This window comes from Apium graveolens, chromosome 8 (genome assembly GCF_009905375.1).
Source record: "Apium graveolens cultivar Ventura chromosome 8, ASM990537v1, whole genome shotgun sequence".
Lineage (NCBI taxonomy): Eukaryota > Viridiplantae > Streptophyta > Magnoliopsida > Apiales > Apiaceae > Apium > Apium graveolens.
In genome coordinates this window covers 167,717,503-167,737,659 of record NC_133654.1, presented here as the reverse complement: position 1 = coordinate 167,737,659, position 20,157 = coordinate 167,717,503, and the positions used below count along the sequence as shown (strand labels likewise).

General features: G+C 34.6%; 1 protein-coding gene across 1 annotated transcript in view; it reads left to right on the top strand.

The window, feature by feature from the left end:
• Nucleotides 1-3,267, top strand: part of LOC141680132 (uncharacterized) — a 114,211-nt gene extending 110,944 nt beyond the window's left edge. The window contains exons 4-6 of the mRNA XM_074486438.1: nt 2,175-2,293; nt 2,784-2,963; nt 3,080-3,267. Coding sequence (XP_074342539.1) covers nt 2,175-2,293; nt 2,784-2,963; nt 3,080-3,267 — 487 coding nt within the window. The remainder of the gene's footprint in view (nt 1-2,174; nt 2,294-2,783; nt 2,964-3,079) is intronic.
• The last annotated feature ends 16,890 nt before the right edge of the window (nt 3,268-20,157 follow it).

Below are 20,157 nucleotides of genomic sequence, written 5' to 3'. Positions count from 1 at the left end.
TGGTAATTTTAAAAAAGATTGGGAATTTTTGGGATTAAATTCACTCGAGCGTTTAGTCGTTAAATCGTTAAATGCGGATATGAATTGCGTTTCAAAAATGGCTTAAAAAATCTTGAAAATTTCATTTTATTAACTTTTGAATATTCCGAGAATTTTGGTACTATATTTGTGATTTTTCGATGAATTTTTATGTGCACCTGGGTACATTTAATTAAGAGAAACGAGTCGGAATTCTGTTTATTCGCCAGGGACGCGTGTAAGTAATCAGTTTATTAATTTTTGCCATGTATCTTGGTTAATTGCTTCGTGGCAGTGGATTAACACACACAAAAGCATCAGAGTGTCACTCTCCTCTCTCATCTCTCGTCTCCTCTCTCATCTCTCGTTCTCTCCTAATCTCTTTATATTTCTCTCTCATAAATCCCTCTCTGTTTCTCTCTTTTTTTCCTCCGTTCGCGTTCTGTTTCTCTTTTTCTTCCCTGGTGTTTCCGGTCACCGCCGTTTTCGTTTTCCGGCCTGTTTTTTGGTGAGCCGCCGCTTAAGTACTGGCTTGGTTGGTTCAGTCTCTGTGCTATTGATTCATATATATGCATATAGGTATGTATATGTGTGTGCTCGATTGTGTATGTGTTGTGTGTGTATCAGTGTGTGCGTGTGTGTGTGTTGGTTGTGTTTGTGTGTGGGCGGCGCGTCCGCGCGTGTTGGGGCTGTGTGGCTTTTTGTTTCGTTCCTGTTCTGTCTTTGCAGATTGTGGATTGGAATATTATAATAATTTTAATAATTTTTCTGCAAGATTTTACTTGAGTAAGAATTAATTTATTCGTGCAGGAAATTGTTATAGATAATCGGCAAAGTTTTACATTGGAAATCAGAAAATTTATCGGGTACCCGCAAAATTTTGTTGCCGGCGACGATGAACTTCGGTGAGTCGACGGTGGACGGTGATGATACGTTCTGAGTCCTAAATTTATAAAATAAATAAAATGGTTCTTGTAATTAGTTTCGTACGTAAATAGTTGTTTATTTCTGAAAATTTTATTCTGACGAAAATTATGATTTGTTGGAATTGACGTCGATTATGCTTCGACGGGCAGGCTTATAAACAGAGGAGTCGCTGTCGAAATTTTATGAAAATTATTTTAAAAATATGATAAACGTACTATACGATATAAAACATTTTACCCTTATTGTGAATATCTATTACGTGATTATGTGTATATATATTATACGAGTCGGGTTATCGGATTGGGTTATTTAGGTTCGAGGATATCAAGCATGTCGGTAACTAATTAGGGTACTGTATTACTGTAAATCCCAGTCGAGTCTTGAAAGGACCGAAGTCAGCGTAAAAGCTACCTAGGGTTTCTATAAAGCATTGCAAGGCAAGTACCCCTGACCATTCCTTATGGTTCAGTGCATATGAATAAACTATTGTTTTATTCTCGTACAGGAACATAGATTGTTTTAAGTTACGTATCCCCTATATTTATAACTAATTATTTTAAATCGGTTTGGGGAAAAGTAACTTCGAAAGGTACCTATCTCAAATGAAAATGATTTGTGAACTAGTTTTTGCGTGTGCTATAAATGAACGGTTTTAAAATGAGATAGGTACAAGTGATTTGAAAACTGGATAAAACGGTCAGATATTGGATACATAGGGGCCAGAGTGGCCTATTGAGGTTGCGTAAGAGGCTAACTCGGTTGCGAGCATTACCTAACCGATTAGTCCAGCAGGTCAGAGACCTAGCTAGTCTCTGAGTTCCAGAACAGGGGTACGGGATGGCAGTTGGAGCCGTCTGGTGTTGATAGCCTGATCAGTTGTCTTCACATATCCATTATATATCTGACTTGTCTTTGCGATTCCCGTAAGGGAATAAGTGATTCATAGAGTTGAATAACAAATGTGAATAGCATGCTAAAATTGGACTATGGTATTTACAAAATACACGACTATGTTGTTTTATAAAGAGCATGCTAGTCAGTGATATCCAGTTTCTTTATTGATGATTATTTAATGTTGTTCGAAATGATTTACAGGTTACTGATTTCATATGATTCATTGTTCTATTCCTATAACTGTTTACTTTACTGTTTTTATCTTGATATTCATTTGTTGGTACTGTTGAGCGATTATATGCTCACTCTTGTAACCTGTTATATGTATATCGCAGATGCCTAGAAGACCTATCAGACCTTGGCAGAATCGAGTCTCATCCCCTTCCGGACCCGGCTCCACTGAGGTTGTTTGTATCAGACCACATGCGGTCTGATGAGCTGTTGAATAAGTTTAGTGTGTCTGACTTTTAAGTAAATGGTTTGTAATAGTGAGTAGCTTAAATCATACTTGAACCTGGATCAGATCTTTTTTTGGGGTCGTGATACTATAATAATATTAATCTTATAGCTTATATTTTGTGGTTTGTTGTGTTTGGTGATGTCAACTCCTGACCTCGGGGTTGAGGCCGTCATAGTTGGTAATAGAGCTACAGGTTCAAGTCCCTTATTTAGGTTAGGAATCGAGTCAAAAAGGTATAAAAACTGTGTCCTAATGTGTGAGTCAGCAACTAATTTAGAGGAGCAACCCTAAGAGTCAGTCGAGGGTTCCGACGGCGTTACCCTAACATCTATTGATGTTTTGATAGAACTTCCTTAACCTCGTTGTGTCTTTCATGTATATATATAATGTTGACAGTGGCCCATAGTGATCTCCAGTTCTCCATCCCGGGAGAACCGATCTGATTTAGACAACTCAGACTCATAGAGGACCTTAGATGTTGTAGCTGAGGAGACTCTTTTGCCTCCTCCACCAGTGCCTCAATTAGTTCCGAGAGATATTCCTGGACCTAGTGCCCGTCCCCGTTGGGTTTGGAGATCAGTGTCAACTGTTAAAGACATTCCACCAGGTTGCGGTCCTAGTTCTTCTTACTCTAGACCACCAGTCCCTCATTCTGCTCCTACAGGTACCTCTTCCCCGATTCCGTATCATGTTCACCAGGCGATGCAAAGATTTTTTATTAGAGAGCAGAGCCTGGAGCTGGCCACGCATCTTAATCGAGTACCAATTGGACCCTTTTAGGGCATCCCTATCCCTCACCTGATATCCGGGCTAGAGTGAGGACTTTGACTCAGACTGCTGTTGAGCAAGATAGGACTATTGACCCTTTTATTAGCTCTGAGTTAAGGGCCATTCAGTACCAGGACTTGGTTAACTGGTTGGTGTTCGAGTTAGGCTTGATTGGTGGTAGTGGCAGTGGCAATGGTTAGAGCAGAGTTACAGCAGTGTCAGACAGAGCTCGGATTTGGTTCTTCAGGAGTTCTGTAGTTGTTTATATATATATATATATTATGTTGTTGTAGTTTGTAGTAGTTGGAGGCTGTTATATCAGCTAATTTTGTTGCGTACTCGGATGGATTAGTAGTTGGATATCAGTTGTATCAGTTGGATTTCTGTATGGTTGTCATATAGTAGCTGCTTTATTATGTTGTTCAGTTTTTGTAATATCCCAGATATCGCGTGTAATTATTTTTATCAATAAATGATTTTTATGTGATTATTATGTGATTTTTGGTGAATTATCGGATGATGGATGTAAGGTCCCGTATGAGGGCTATTTTAAGCTAGAAGGGGGGTTGAATAGCTTAATTACCAATTTAAAAATTATTGTGGCATTTTAAAAATATTTTATCCCTTTTTAAAACTTTACCGAGTGGTTATACAGTTTATATGTGCGGAAGATGAAGTGCAAGGAAAGAAAATACAACACGGTGATTTTATCCAGGTTCGCGATGGCGCAACCTCTAATAGGTTCGCTCACCCCTACTCCAGTCCCCGAGCTCCTCTCCCGGACCCGGGATTTTCCCTTATAATAAACTCGCTCCTTTAGTAGGTGGAGAAGCCTTTACACCCTTTACAAGTATTTATCTTGGTGCGTAATAGAAGGGTCACCACCTCAAAATAAATGTATTACCTACACAACTTATCTTAGACAATAACTCCCCGCAATTTCTTCAAAGTTGTTGTAGAGCCTTTGTGTAGACTTAGCTTCCTTAGCTTTTGCTGGTCTTGGATCTTAGTGATCCGGTCTTGGGTCTTTCCTCTTCTTCACGGTGCGAAGACTACTAACTCCCCGTTAGTAAGTCTAGGACTTGGGTCTTAGAACGAGAATCACCTCACGTCACTTCACCTCACTACAAAACTAAAAAGACAATCCACGAAATAAAACAAGTAAGAAAAGATTTGTTTTGAACTAGTATGTTACTGTACTAGCCCATAAGTAGTATAATATCCAAATAAGAATATTAAAACTAATTAGTTCTACTTGACTTAAAATAATACAAGATGGTCAAGTATATTTATAATTACTCCTTTATAGATTTAATAAAGTTGTGGAGTAATATGAGAAGTCCCTTTTTATATTAAGCACTTATGGCTTATGACTTCTTTAGTATTCTTCTTCTTTCGATTAATTATTTATGGATCGAAGAATACTTTAATTACAACCTCGGAGTTGTGATTTTACCTTTAAGTATATCAACTTAAGGTTTTAAGGTATACTTGTATTTTGACGATTATAAGGTCGAAGTATACTCTTTTAACTTCAAGCACGTTTATGAGATTTATGAGTCTTAGCCAAAATCCAATTAAATAAGTACAAGTAATTGGCTTAGGATTGTGCTTTCGAAGTTTGGACGAATAATTACGAGTATTTTATAGATATCGTAGTATAACCCCACGGAACACTAAATATGTTAGAAGGGGCTTATACGATCTGACTCGTAATTGTTTATATACACGATATGTGTTAGCCAAGATCCAATTAAATACTGTAAATTAATTGGCTAACTCCTGGATTTAATTCATCCTTAATTTTAACGGATGATTACGAAGTAGTTTAAATGGAACAAGCTATAATCCCCCGGAACACTAAAGATGATAAAAGGGATTACACTTTTACATTGTAATATTTTATATGTACGTTATTAGTTAGACAAGATCCAATTAAAGAGCGTTAAGTAATTGTCTAACTCGTACGATCCGTTTTAAGATTTGACAAATTATGAAGTGTTTATATGAGACAACTAATAGTCCCCCGAAACACTAAAGTTGATAGAAGGGATTACACTTTTACTTCGTAATTATTTTATGAGCACGAATGAGTGTTAGCCAAGATCCAATTAAAGTGCAAGAAATAATTGGCTAACTCGTACTTGTGTCAAATATAATCTCCCCTTGGAGATAAAGTACTTTTTTTTTTAGATCTTCTCGTTGGAATGATTTTTTACGAAGATCAAGTACTTATTCGAATTCCGAGTTCGAATCTAAGTTCTCCCCAAGAACTTCCTTTATAAGAGAGATTGTATTAGAGCTTAAGATGAAGTAGAGAAGTTAAGTACAAAGCTTAAATACAAAGAGCTCAAACTAACCACTTTTGAAAAACGGTCGGAAAAGTTCGTCGGAAAATTCACCGGAGGTTCGGCCGGATTTTGGCACTTTGGTCGAACTTGGGCAGCCCTTCGGGAGGCCGGGAAGTGGTAGTGGATGAGCTCACTTGGTGAGATAAAGCTTGGTTGGGTGAAGCTTGATGGATTTTAATCGCAGCGGAGGCATGGTAAAACACTTTTACGCATATAAAATCCAAATAAAAGCATATAAATCGTGGTAAAAACATAGGGATCGATTACTAACCTTTAATATGCGATCCAAGAGCAACGATCGGAGATCCTTAGCAGCTGCTCCTCAAACGTGAAGCACTCCACCGATATCCACCAAGAAAACGTCGTTAAGGAGGAGGAGGAGGTGGAGAGAATAAGGTTTTATAAAATTTTGGGGTTAGAATAAAAATAGGGTTTATAATAGTATATTTATAGGCAAAATTTTTAGCTGAAATTTTCCCATAAATATTATTATTATTATCCCATTTATTATTCTCATTAATAATTAAAACATCTTTTAATTATTAATCCTTTTTCGGAACACTTTAGAAATAATTCTCTCTCTTGATTTAATTTCCAAAAATTAAATCCTTAATTAATAATATTAAGAACTTTTCTTAATTAATTTATAATCAATTAAATCTCATTTAATCAATTATTAAATTTTCCAATTAATTATTTATTTTACAAATAAATAATTATTAGCCATTATTAATTAATTCCTCCACCATTAAATCATTCTCTTTTTATGGTGTGACCCTGTAGGTTCAATATTAAGCCGGTAGTAGAAATAAATAATAATAAAACTATTTTATCATTATTTATATAAATTCTCTAATTTATTAAATATGATTAATTAATTAATCACATTTATTCTATATCGTGAGAGATACTTCTCAGCATATCGCGACTATCCGGATAATATGAATTCACTGCTTAGAATACCAAGAACCTATTCAGTGAATAGTTACCGTACAATAAACTCCTTCTACCCTACAAAGTCCTGATTAAATACAAGGCATGGATCTCGTGTCAAGCCTATCTAATTTAATCACTTGCTTACCATTTACTATGCTTAGTTCTATGCAAATTAGAAACTCCTTTCCAATTTCATTCACTCTGGCCAGAGATTCCTGAACTAGCATAAGTGGATCAGCCTTGAACATTCGCTTCCTTCACTGGAAGGGGTAGATCCTTTATTGATCATACATTATCTTCGTGTACAAATTCCTATACCCAGTAGAGCCCTAATAATTGTCCCTGGAGACTAAGAACTAAACCAAAGCATAGTTCAGTGTACACAAGATGACTATGATGACCTCAAGTCTAAGGATACTTGTACAACTATCACTATGTGAACAACTGCTGACACGTGAGTGAACTCCATCAGTTGTTCAGCTGTGCGAGTCATGTTCAGTGAACTTATTCTATAATAAGCACCTACATACTAGCTATAGTGTCACCACACAAATGTCTATGAGAACAGACATCCTTCATAATGAAGCAAACATAGTATGTACTGATCTTTGCGGATTATTAATTACCAGTTAGTAATCCTATGATCAGGAACTATTTAAGTTTAGAGTTATCATCTTTTAGGTCTCACTATTATGATCTCATCATAATCTATAAAAAGCTTTACTCTAAACTATGGTATATCTTATTTAAACACTTAAATAGATAGAGCACGTAATAAAAACAAAACAAGTCTTTTATTAATATCAATGAAATCAAAACAGATTACACAGGAAGTTATTCCTAAATCCTAATACATGATTGGACTTAGGACATATTCCTTTCAATCTCCCACATGTACTAAAGCCAATCACTCTGGTATCTAATACCCATCTTGTCTTTATGACGATCAAAGTGACTTTCATAAAGTAACTTTGTGAGTGGGTCTGCTATGTTGTTATGTGTGTCAACTCTAATTCAATACAATATAAGAAATGTTACCGCGCTCCCACTAACCCTTTTGTAGACGCATGGTTCATCTACGTTTTTGATAAAACCAAACTCTTTAATTGTCTCATCAAAATGGATGTTCCATCTATGAGAAGCTTGCTTTAAATCATATATGGTTCGCAGCAGCTTACACACTAGGTTTTCATTTCCCTTGGAAAGAAAACCATCTGGCCATTTGCCAGATCTCATAGTCGTAGTAAGCAGCAATCGCAAGCAAAATCCGAACTGATTTTAACAGGGCTACAGGTAAAAGGTTTCATCAAAGTCAATCCATTGCCTTTGTTTGAATCCTTTTGCCACAAGCCTGGCCTTATAGGTCTCCACCTGGCCATCTGCTCTAATCATTCTTTCGTATACCGTATACATAGATTCCTTTCCGGATTTCATGGCACTATGCCATTTCTCTGAGTCAACACTACTCATAGCCTCATTATAGGTCACAGGGTCGTCATCATCAATGATCGACAACTCATTGTCATTCTTAATGACAAGGCCATATTACCTCTCAGGTTGGCGAGACACTCTCCCTGTTCTATGAATGGGCTGTTCCACAAAAGGTTGTTCAGTCAGAACAGGTGTTTCCACTTGATCCGTAGTAGTTTGTGCTTCTTGAACTTCATCAAGTTCAATTTTGCTCCCACTGTTTCCTTCCAGGATAAACTCCTTTTCCAAGAAGGTAGCATGTCTGGAGACAAACACCCGATGATCGGTGTAAAAGTAATACCCTAAAGTCTCTTTAGGATATCCCACAAAACTACATTTTACGGATCGATATTCCAGCTTATCTGGGTCAACTTTCTTGACATAAGTTGGACATCCCCAAATCTTAACGTGTTTAAGACCCGGTTTCCTTACTTTCCATATCTCATACGGAGTTTGAGGAACAGATTTGGAAGGCACCTTATTCAGTAAATATGCTGAGGTTTCCAATGCATAACCCCATAGGAATACTGGAAGATTCTCATAGCTCATCATGGACCGAACTATGTCTAACAAAGTTCGATTTCTCCTTTCAAATACCAATCTGGAGGAGTCCACTGGGAGCCTATACCATTTACTTTGAGATAATCTAGAAACACTCCATTAAAGTATTTACCACCTCGATCTGATCGAAGAGTTATAATACTATGTTTGGTTGTTTCTCCACTTCATACTTATATTCTTTGAAGTTTTCAAAGGCTTCAGACTTGTGTTTCATCAAACACATATCCAAATCTAGATCTATCATCTATGAAAGTAATGAAGTATGAAAATCCACCCATGGCTTGCGTAGACATTGGTCCACATACATCTGTGTGTACCATTCCTAGCAAATTTGCAGCCCTCTCTCCATGTCTACTAAATGGAGACTGCAGTGCCACAATGAAGTGAGATTTTCATCATCCCTTTTCTTTTTATTAGTTTGTTCAATCTGAAGTAAATTATGTCACATTTATACAGACCATTATTTAAAGTACCACGTCCATAAAGAATATTATCTCTAAGAATAGAACATTCATTATTCTCAATAATAAATGAAAATCCAGCCAAGTCTAACATGGGAATAATATTCCTCACAATCGAGGGAACAAAATAACAATTATTTAAAAAACAATAGTCTTGCCCGTAGGCATATGTAAATGAAATGATTCTACATCTTCAGCAGCAACTCTTGCTCCATTTCCTATCAGTAGAATCACCTCCTCTTCCTCAAGAGTCCTACTTCTCCTTAGTCCCTGCAATAAATTGCAGATATGAGAACCACAGGCGGTATCTAATACCCAAGTAGAAATTTGATTTAATGACATATTCACTTCTATCATGAACATACCTGAATCAGAAGCGGTAGTCTCACTACCCTTCTTCTTCTTCAATTCTGCAAGGTAAACCTTGCAGTTCCTCTTCCAGTACCCCACCTTGTTACAGTGAAAGCAAACAACTTTGCTCTTGGGGTCTTCAGCTTTTGGTGGAACCGGCTTTTCTTCACCTACTTTCTTCTTCTTGGAAGAGTTCCTCTTCCTTTTCTTAGGATTGGAACCTTAACCAATTAGAAGAACAGAACTCTTCTTAGGGGGGAAATTCGATTCCGCAGTCTTCAACATGTTGTGGAGTTCAGGCAGGCTGACATCCAACTTATTCATGTGAAAGTTCACAACAAACTACGAGAACGAACTCGGAAGCGATTGCAAGACCAAGTCTTGACTCAGCTCCCCATCCATGGAAAAACCAAGTTGTCAAAAACGTTCAATCAAATTGATCATCTTAAGTACATGGTCATTCACAGATGATCCCTCAGACATCCTACAACCGAACAACTCCTTCGATATCTCATATCGAGCTGTCCTCCCTGTCACATCATACAACTCTTGTAGATGCATGAGGATAGTGTGAGCATCCATATGCTCATGTTGCTTCTGCAGCTCAATGTTCATGAAAGCTAGAATGATGCATTGAGCAACATTTGCATCATCTACCCATTTACGATACACAACATGTTCATCATTATGTGCATCAATAGCAGGTTTAGTAGGCTTAGGTGAGTCAATCACGTATTCCAGCTTCTCAGTCCTGAGAACAATTCTCAAGTTTCGAAGCCAGTCAGCATAATTAGGACCAGTCAACTTGTGAGCATCTAGTATGCTCCTGAGTGATAGTGCAGAAGACATAACGTACAAAGTAAATCTGTAAATGATAAACACATAACAACACTTAGCAAATATTTGATTTCATTTTAAAACACTATATGAATCGGGTCTTTATTCATAAGTGGCTCCCACTAGTTTATCTAATTTATTCAACCCCCTACGTGAAAAATTAAGCATTCATAATGCTAGTGGGAATAGGGATCCTACATTCCATTACACAACCCCGGCTGTGGCACGAACCGCCATGTAATGTTCAATAGGCAGACAACTCTTGTCAATTACATCTTATGTTATTCCCTAATCAAACTTTAGCCTCTTGAATAATTGAGTCTCGGTTGTGGCACGACAAACTCAATATTCTAAGTCAAGTCTAACCCAACATTCCGTACAGTTGAATCAGTCCCCAAAGGCCCACGGCTGTGGCACATACCGACCTTTAGATTCTTATTCAATGTACACATCTATATGTAATAGACAAGTATTCCTTATTTCAAAATCAAAGCCCTCGGCTGTAGCACGAACTGACAATGATTCAAAAATAAGAACTACTTTTCTATCATGTTGGAAGGCTCTGACCGACACAAGCCCGTTGTGTCATTGGCCAATTACTACTTGATATTATTTAATTTTAGAGGGATTATATTACGTTACAATTATAATCATATTATAAAGAGATTCTTCCTTTTAAATTAAATATTTCAAATCAATAATCAATAATCAGATGATTCCCAGATCGGGTGGAGCATTGTCAAGAGGCATCACTTAATAACCATTTCTTAAAGATGAAAATCTGTTGTTGACAGAATCATCCTTTCTCTCATATCGAAAATTCATATTCAATTACGTGTTTCATAAACACAAGAATCTCATGATTGTATTCATAATATTATCATTAAGGTTATGAAACAATTTCACTATACTAGGTTGTCTAACAAACGCCTTATGTTCATTTAAGTTCACCTAAATCTATCATCGCATGATAAACTAAGCATATATCACATATATAAACATGAATAAACGTCAAGGTAGGCATGTTACATCATCTAGCATATTGGTCTAAGCATTATACATCTCTATGTATCACATGAAGCATTTAAAGGCAGTTAAAACAGTTAAAAACAGCTTTAAAACACTTTCGGAAATATAAACAGTTCAAAACTTTTATATAAACTAAAATTGATCACTCCATTAGATCCGTCTCGGAAAAACGAATCCAACGGTATATTGCACGCCTAAAACGGAGTTACGAAACTCCCAGAAAATCAATTTTAATGTGGACAGTCGGGCTGTAACGCATTACAGGAACGCGTTACAAGCCCTGTAACGCATTCCGGTGATGCGTTACAACCCTTTTAACCAATTAAAAGGTGTAACGCATTCCCGGAATGCGCGACACCCCTTTCCCTTCTCTTCCAGCAGCCGACAACAGCTTCTGCCGTACCTGTTCCTCTCGATCAGCGTGTTGCCTGACTTTTCTTTCCGTGCCATCAGTATTCAACACAGCAGCAGTACAAATATATAGCAGATATATATATACAACTGAATATACATATATATATACTTATTTAATTACGAATTTAATTGCAAGAACTTCAAAAATTCATAATAAAAAATCTATACATCATAAAATTATGAAAAAAATACCCAGACGATTTCTCAAAATTATTATGAGAAACGATTTCTCATCAGACAAAATTAATCCATAATATAACTTGTAAGAATCATAATTAATTTATACAAGCATATAAAATTCTGAAATTTTTACCACAGATCTATATGCATACAACCTAAGCTCTGATACCATTGTTGGATTTTAATCGCAGCGGAGGCATGGTAAAACACTTTTACACATATAAAATTCAAATAAAAGCATATAAATCATGGTAAAAACATAGGGATCGATTACTAACCTTTAATATGCGATCCAAGAGCAACGATCGGAGATCCTTAGCAGCCGCTCCTCAAACGTGAAGCACTCCACCGGTATCCACCAAGAAAACGACGTTAAGGAGGAGGAGGAGGTGGAGAGAATAAGGTTTTATAAAATTTTGGGGTTAGAATAAAAATAGGGTTTATAATAGTATATTTATAGGCAAAAATTTTAGCTGAAATTTTCCCATAAATATTATTATTATTATCCCATTTATTATTCTCATTAATAATTAAAACACCTTTTAATTATTAATCCTTTTTCTAAACACTTTAGAAATAATTCTCTCTCTTGATTTAATTTCCAAAAATTAAATCCTTAATTAATAATATTGAGAACTTTTCTTAATTAATTTATAATCAATTAAATCTCATTTAATCAATTATTAAATTTGTCAATTAATTATTTATTTCACAAATAAATAATTATTAGCCATTATTAGTTAATTCCTCCACCATTAAATCATTCTCTTTTTATGGTGTGACCCTGTAGGTTCAATATTAAGCCGGTAGTAGAAATAAATAATAATAAAACTATTTTATCATTATTTATATAAATTCTCTAATTTATTAAATATGATTAATTAATTAATCACATTTATTCTACATCGTGAGGGATACTTCTCAGCATATCGCGACTATCCGGATAATATGAATTCACTGCTTAGAATACCAAGAACCTATTCAATGAATAGTTACCGTACAATAAACTCCTTCTACCCTACAATGTCCAGATTAAATATAAGGCATGGATCTCGTGTCAAGCCTATCTAATTTAATCACTTGCTTACCATTTACTATGCTTAGTTCTATGCAAATTAGAAACTCCTTTCCAATTTCATTCACTCTGGCCAGAGATTCCTGAACTAGCATAAGTGGATCAGCCTTGAACATTCGCTTCCTTCACTGGAAGGGGTAGATCCTTTATTGATCATACATTATCTTCGTCTACAAATTCCTATACCCAGTAGAGCCCTAATAATTATCCCTGGAGACTAAGAACTAAACCAAAGCATAGTTCAGTGTACACAAGATGACTATGATGACCTCAAGTCTAAGGATACTTGTACAACTATCACTATGTGAACAACTGCTGACACGTGAGTGAACTCCATCAGTTGTTCAGCTGTGCGAGTCATGTTCAATGAACTTATTCTATAATAAGCACCTACATACTAGCTATAGTGTCACCACACAAATGTCTATGAGAACAGACATCCTTCATAATGAAGTAAGCATAGTATGTACCGATCTTTGCGGATTATTAATTACCAGTTAGTAATCCTATGATCAGGAACTATTTAAGTTTAGAGTTATCATCTTTTAGGTCTCACTATTATGATCTCATCATAATCCATAAAAAGCTTTACTCTAAACTATGGTATATCTTATTTAAACACTTAAATAGATAGAGCCCGTAATAAAAACAAAACAAGTCTTTTATTAATATCAATGAAATCAAAACAGATTACACAGGAATTTATTCCTAAATCCTAATACATGATTGGACTTAGGACATATTCCTTCCAAAGCTAAGTTTGGGTTTCAAAAACCTTGTATATATGTAAGTATATAGAAGAGAGAGAAGGTTTTTGAGAAGAAGTGTGTGTATAGAATTTGAAAGAGATGAAGAGAAGCACTTCTTGAAAAAATCCCAGCAACTTTGTGGCTCTTTAGCTTAAAGAAAATGGGTTGGGGTGGGGGTTTAGTTATAGGAGGAGTTGGGTGGATTGAATGGTTGAGATCTGAGAAGGAATGAATGGTGGATGGAGTGTATCACATGGATTGATAACATGCAAGTAGGTTGTGTTTCTTTGCAAGTGGGAAGGAAGCACAAGCTAGTATCCATTAAAATCTCATCTGATATATATATATATATATATATATATATATATATTAAATATATATTTTCCCTTTCTTTTAATCATTCTTTAATTACTTTAATTAAGGATTAAGCAGCATTAATTATGACCACCCAAAAACTCTTAAATAAATATCATAAAAAATATGATAATTACCTAAATATTATAAAATGATGTCCTTAAAGTTTTGGTCAACTTTAGTCAATGGTAGCTAGGTCAAACTTGGTCAACTGTGGGACCAACTGCCTCGATTTTTGTGCCCGGACAAAAATTCTCTGAATGCTACGAAATTTTTACCATACTTATAAAATATCATTTAAATGATCCATACCAAATTTCAAGTCATTCTAGCATGTGGAAGTAGTTTATCTAAAATTGGAACTGTTCTGTCATCTTTTCTTCCGAATAAAAATATCGTTGGTCTTGAAATAAAGGAGATGGATCTTTTGACCAAAGTTTTGACTTGTATAAATACTTAAAATATATTTCCTAATATATAAAATATATTTGAGTGGTGGGAAATATTTTTGAGTATTTTTGAATAATTTTCTCTGAGAAATACTGATTTTATGAAACGGGAGAAAATTACTTTGCGAACACACAGAATGGGTGTAAAAATGGATATTAATACTTCAAACATGAATATTAATAAACTTTGAGTAAAAACTCTTTTTAAGGATGTAAAAAATATTTAGGAGCGAAGAGTAAAACATTTTTGATATAGCACGAGATTTTGAAAGAGTATTTTTGTAATATTCCTTATTTGAGCTTGTTGCCATATTCCTGTTGCAACACAGATCTAAGAAATATCATATCTTGATATTTCTTCTTTGATCATATTGCCTTAGAGATATATTCCATAAGGATATAGTTTTGATATTTTGCAAGAATGGAATATCTCTTTTATCTGTTTAAAAGACATGATATTTTTTTGCTAGTTTGACTTTTTGACTTTGATTTGGATCAATTAAATTCATGTCCTAGTGGAGAGGCTCTACGTGTTCTTAATTTTATTTTTAATCATACAAACACCAAAATAAATAATATATTGAAGATATCCTTTCAATCTTCCCCTTTTTGGTATTTGCCAAACAAACATAAAATTAATAGTGTGTGTTTCCCCTTGGTGTATGCATGAATTTTTGAAAAATATTTTGCACATAAAGCATTTATGTACTTAGAGATTAAATCTCTTTCTTGAGATCCTGGAAAATACTTTGTTAGATGTATCATATAATAATAGAAGCACAGATAGATCCTTGTATAAAAAAGATAGAAATTTTCTAAAGATTGGAAATTAGGGGTCCAAATCTCTTATCCTTGTTCAAATTGATCATAATTTCTCTTCCCCTTTTGTTTGGTATATGCCAAAAGAGTGTATATTTATGAGGAAGAGTTGTATCTAAAAGTATTGACTAGGTAAGCATGGCAATTTGATCATAGATCTAGTCAAGTACATGCAGTTTGAGCATATAAGGATGAATTCAACATTGTATGCATGGTATTTTTAATCTGTTTTAAATGAATTGAAGGAAAACAGTTGATATAGTTTAGCAAATCAAAAATAGAAGAACTATTTTAAGCATGCATGGTTTGATTTTAAAAGATATGATGTAATGGTTAATAGCCAATTATATCTATTAGTAGTTGATCCTTTTTTTTCAAATTGATTACCAAAGTTGTAGTTAAAACAGTTTTTATAAGAAGGTGTGATTTAGCCGCCTATTTGAACGTATACTTAAAGATCAGTTAAGTTTTTAGTAAGTTCATGTCATTATGACGGATTGTATGTAATCTTTAGACAACTTGTACTAAGCCAATTTTATTCTTTTTCAATCTGGAGTATATCTTGATTTATAAGAACAAAGGCCTTAGTGGTTTACTTTCTAGAGTACATAATTCTGCAATCACAAATTATAATAACGGTTACTAATACAAACTGTGCTCTTGGTACAAAGTCTAACACTAATACACACTATTTTGTCCTTTAGACAATTTTGGCCAATTGCATGTTTACAAAGTCTAACACTAATACAATCTATGTATAATCTAGGTCTGAGTAACAGACTACATAGTTTGGAGATCTAATACATTCTAGAGAAAAACCACATTTCTACAATAACCGAAAACAATACATATAAATCCATATTACTAATATGCTAAGAATTTTACACAGTCGATTACTACAAAGGTGCAGTTGGATTGGTTTGAGACTGGAATATAATACATCAAACTAGTGTGTGTATGTGAAGTAAAATGAGGAGATTTTGAAAATATATACCTATTTTACCTTATGGATTCTGTCAGATTGCTTGGGAATGCAAGTGGTGTTCCTTGTGACCTTTGTGAAGCTCTTGCTGGATGCAAAAGACTCAATTTTGCCAATCGTTTCTTCTGGAGTTCATTCTGGGACATGTGAGTCTACCTGCACATCAATTAGATACAATACAAGGACTACCCTTTGGTAATCTGTTAGTCTTAATAGTGCACAGTTGGATGTCAAAGACAGATTACATATGCATTGTATAAAATATATGTTCATAGTACATGCATCAAATCAATTTAAGTTTATTAACTATGAAAATCCTGCATGATGGTTAAGAATATATAGTTTGATTTCTGATTTTATAAATATATCTTTTAAATATAAATCAGAAGTTACTAAATGCCACAAGATACTGGACAAGGCAGAGTACAACTAGATTGAATCTGATAAACATTATTGACCCTTATACTAGCAGTATTATCATAATTTAGAATAGAGACACATGACAGTGTTCACATTTTCCTGCATAAGATAGATAAAGACAGATTTGCAACAAAACAAGCCATGCTATATTACCAAAAGTGTTCTCAATATTCAGTGTGGTTCACTGATTATTTAGAACAAAATCCTGAACCTGTTTTAAGTCATTACAAACCAAAGAAGTGCATACACTTCTGAAATTCAAAGATCAACAAGGTTTAAATATTACATACCTCAACACAGAATCCTTACAAGTACAAATACATCAGAAAGTAGCAAAATAGGTACATAACAGCAAGTACAAGTACAACATCACATAGCAGACTTCATCAAACAGCAGACTCAAGCAAACTTAACCAATCACATTTCCATCAGCATCACAGATATGAACCAAATCAGGCAAATTATCAATCAGTTGACCTTTAGCACCCACATTAACTTCTTCTATTTCATGAATCATAGCAGTGTTATCATGCATAGGGACTTGAAAGGAAGAGACAATGTCATGATCATTCATGCAAGGAGTTCCTAGAGTAGATGCAGCCAAATGCTCTAAATATGCAATCCTGTATTTGCAAGAGGCAGTGAGACTCTCTAGTGCTCCTACTTTTTCTTTAATCTCATTATTTTCTTCCTTAACCCTCTTAAGTTTAAGTTTTAGTTCATAAAACATGGTTTTGATAGACTCAAACTTAGACATAAACACATCTTCCTCTCTAATGAATTGAGGAATAACTGTGGGAGTTGCCTCTTGAGGCTCACAGTGCATCAGGGGTACTTGTGGCCTAATGTGTTCATTAGTGATTTGAGAATCAGCAAGATTAGAAAATACTTCAGGCATGTTAATGTTGCAAAGTGTAAAGAAAGATGAGATTAGGATACCATAAGGCATATAATCTACAAGATGTGCATTGATCATGTTTAGAAGAATAACATAAGATATGCTGAAATGGATTTTGTTTGTTCATAAAAGATACATGATTTTCATATCAAAGAAATCAAAGTACTTACTTTGATTTGGTTTTGGCATAACATTTTCCCTAATGACTAGAGCAATATGCTGAAAAGTGCCAGTGAAGTGTTTGAAATGAATACCACAGTTAACATCACATAAACCATCAGGAATGTCAGATTTACAAAAAGTGCCAAGCATTAGTTCAAATTCAGATTTGTTAAAAACAAACAGAGAGAAGATATCCTTACAAGGCAACTCACACAGATGCAAAGGTAAATGCAGTGCCCTATTAATGCTTTTGTTATCAACACAAATGACCTTTTTATTGACTGATGTAGTGAAATGCAATATACCATCTACCCCTTTTATGACATTCATGTTATAATAGAACTCTCCCATGAGGTGTGTGCAATAGTACTTACCTAAGTTATACATGAGACCATCCCACCTAGCCCTTCTAATTAAGAATTCCACTTCACCCTTCACATCAACACAAGTACCAGGTTGGACATTTTTGATAAGTTCAAGAAACTTTTTGGTGTTTGAAGGGTTTGACAGTTTTGGTGGAGGGGGCTTTGGTGTGTTCATGGAGGTGTTTGTGTTTTGTCCTAGGTTAGCTTTTTTGGTGTATACTTTGGCTTGCAAGGGTTTAGGAGGTCTAGGGTTAGGGGATTTAGGGTTTTGATATTTTCTACTTTGATAGAAAGGGATGGTATGGTTTTTATATCCCTTTCTGAATTGTCTTGGAGGGAGGTGTCTTTTGTGATAGTGTTTAGGGTGTGAGGTTTGAACAGGTTTAAAAGCATAGGTCTTATGGTGATGAAACTGATTTTTCTCCATATCTTCAAGAAGATATGGGTTTTCAATCAGTGGTCTTGGTTTAGGGTAAAAATGGTTAGCATTTGGGTTCATGTTGCAAGTGAAGTGGAGTTTATGCAACTAGTGTGTGTGTGAATGCAGCATACAAGATATGCATATATATATAACCATTTAACACAGATGCAGAAAGAAAAGATTTTAAAAATTAAGATTTTTAGAAATTGTTTACTGTTCATGAATAGTGAAAAACATTTAATGTATGCATGGCTGTGTTACATAAAAGTCCAAGTTCTTTATTAATAGATACTAGGATGATGCATATGAATGAATGATGTAATGCAGCACATATACACAGATTCATAAACTTTTACAGCAGAGAATAAAGAATTGTATTAATTCTTTGTCTTTGTGTCTACTTTAAAAAATAGCACAGTACATAAGTACCAATTTTGGAAACTGTGTGACATAAAGTTGATATCCTAGCTTACTCTATTACACAGGAACTGTACTTTTAGTGCAGAAGCATTTAAGGATGAGCTGTGTGAAGTGAATTTGATAGAAGAACTGAATTTTTAATGCAAATAAGATCTATTACATTTATTTCTCAAGAAATTATGTTATTAATGAGATGCAACTAAAGGAATGTCATGCACATTAAACACATAACAGAGCATACACAATCAGTTTTCATTTAATTCAAATAGCATTCAAGGCAATACAACACTCAGATCATTTATATCAGATATAACACTTTAAATGCAGTAAGTTAAAATAAAATGTCATCATAATTTTCTAAGTGCCCATTAATCACAGCAGTGATCCCGATACAGGGATGCTCAAGGCTCCCCTACCAGGTCTTACTGTGAGGGCTGGTGTGTGAGTGTATTTGTTTATATTACACAACCCAGTGTACACAATACCTTATCTGATTTCTTATAAATGCTTAAGTATAAATAAACATAGACTAGTAAACAGTGTTGCACTAATAGTCCACAGATTATCATGCATAGACTAAGTACATTTTATCAGATAGGCAAGTAGAGATTGGAGATAATAAGACATTTCTTATCCAGATTCATTGTATAAAACTTCAATCAGGACAGCTTGCACATTCAGTTGATCACACATTTAATCATTTCAATAGTCTTAAATCAATTAGGTAGATTAGAAATGGAATAATATTAATCAGTATGATCACAGATAATTTAGCATGTAAGTAGTCCAAATAACCAAGATAATCAAGTGTTAGCATGTTCAGTGTCCATTTTACACAGATTTTATCATTTAAAGAGGTAACTGACCATGTTCAGTATCTTAATCTTGATTATACATTGTGTTCTTGACAGAAAATGAAGGCAAGATTCTGTTTTTCTTTTTAAAGGAAAGTGCTAGCAGATAGCTTGTTAAAACAGAACTGAGACTTATTAATCCAAGACAGATTACCTTTTAAAGTATTATTTGAAAACTAATGTATATAAGTTGTGAAAAAGAGACAAATAACATCCTTTAATAGTACACAGATCATAAGAAAATATTCTTATAATTCTACAGAGATTAACAGGTACTTAGAGCACAAATATATATAATTGTTATTAAAAAGCAAATCAACCCCATTCTTTAGCACACCTAGGTAGTATTATTATTTAGAAAATAGGGATTCATGTATTACACAGAATCAGCAAGGGACTAACAATTCAAAACAACCAGAACACTGACTTTCTTGGATTAAGTATATCAACAATCAGATGATATCAGTCAAACTTATACCAAGAATCCATAATTAACCAAGCAAATTTTTTGAGACCTCATTTTTAAACAGAC